Source organism: Dendroctonus ponderosae, unplaced genomic scaffold (assembly GCF_020466585.1).
Source record: "Dendroctonus ponderosae isolate FM_Combo_2020 unplaced genomic scaffold, Dpon_F_20191213v2 Dpon_F_20191213_8, whole genome shotgun sequence".
Classification (NCBI taxonomy): domain Eukaryota; kingdom Metazoa; phylum Arthropoda; class Insecta; order Coleoptera; family Curculionidae; genus Dendroctonus; species Dendroctonus ponderosae.
The window spans coordinates 12434742-12435839 of record NW_026019016.1 but is presented as its reverse complement, the minus strand read 5'-3'; the positions used below and the strand labels follow the sequence as shown (position 1 = coordinate 12435839).

Here is a 1098-nt window from a genome sequence, read left to right as displayed (position 1 = left end):
CTCTAAGTTCTTCACTGACTCCAATGGACGGGAGATGGTGGAGAGAGTGAGAAACTACCGCCCCACTTGGGACGTCACTGTGAATGAAACTGAAAGCGCCAACTACTACCCCGTCACCTCCAGAATCATAATCAGAGATGAGGAAGACGATGTGGAATTTGCAGTTCTAACTGATAGAGCAGAGGGCGGCGCCAGCTTGGAAGATGGAGCTGTTGAGCTCATGGTGGGTGAAGGAAAGCAATTTTCCCAACAAGAGAAAATCAAATTTTCCTTAGCTGCTAAGAAACACCATCACGGACGACCTGCTTGGCGTCAATGAGGCGTTGATAGAGCTGCAATACGGGCGTCCAATCGTCGCAAAAGGCTCTCACTATGTAGTGGCCGGCCATATGAGGAACCCCGCAGACTCAGGCAAGTGATTATGAGGCAAAAACCTCATCAACAATTTTTCGAATTCTAGAGGAAACCATTGCAAGCATTGAACATGAAATTGCCAGCCAGAAGCTCTTGGACTCATGGATTTTCCTCTCCCTGCCCCTGGAGGACACCTTTGAAGAATACAAAACTTCCCATCTAATGGAGGCAGGATAACAGCAACCAGGAACATTTGCGATAATTAAAATCTTGAAATTTCAGTTCTCTGGACTCACAAACTCCCTGCCAGCCAACGTGCAGATTCTCACTTTGGAGCCTTGGTCCGAAGCCAGTTACCTGCTAAGAGTGGAACACATTTTTGAAGTCGATGAAGATCCCGTTCTTTCCCAACCCACCACTGTAGAACTCCAGGTAAACTTCAGCTAAAAGATGAAAAAAATCATTTAGATGCTTGAATTTCCAGAACCTGTTTGCGACTTTCACCATTAAGAGTTTGAGGGAAACGACGCTTGGTGGCAACCAGTGGCTGGAGGACAATGAAAGGATGATCTTCAAGTCTCTTTATCAGTCTGACGGGTTGAATTCTCGCCCTGTTGCCGAGGAATTGGGCGAATTCGCCGTCACCTTAAACCCAATGGAAATTCGCACTTTCATCATCCAAATAGAGCCGAAACTTTGAAACTTATTTCAGTTTTTGTGCAGTTGAATAAACGATTAACCCGA

At 45.9% G+C, this 1098-nt stretch overlaps 1 protein-coding gene across 1 annotated transcript in view; it reads left to right on the top strand.

Moving 5' to 3' along the window:
- Positions 1 to 1098, top strand: part of LOC109541924 (lysosomal alpha-mannosidase) — a gene marked incomplete at its 5' end in the record, with an annotated part of 5392 nt that extends 4294 nt beyond the window's left edge. The window contains 5 exon segments of the mRNA XM_048669145.1: positions 1 to 223; positions 276 to 411; positions 461 to 582; positions 637 to 786; positions 839 to 1098. Of these exon segments, the coding sequence (XP_048525102.1) occupies positions 1 to 223; positions 276 to 411; positions 461 to 582; positions 637 to 786; positions 839 to 1054 (847 nt within the window).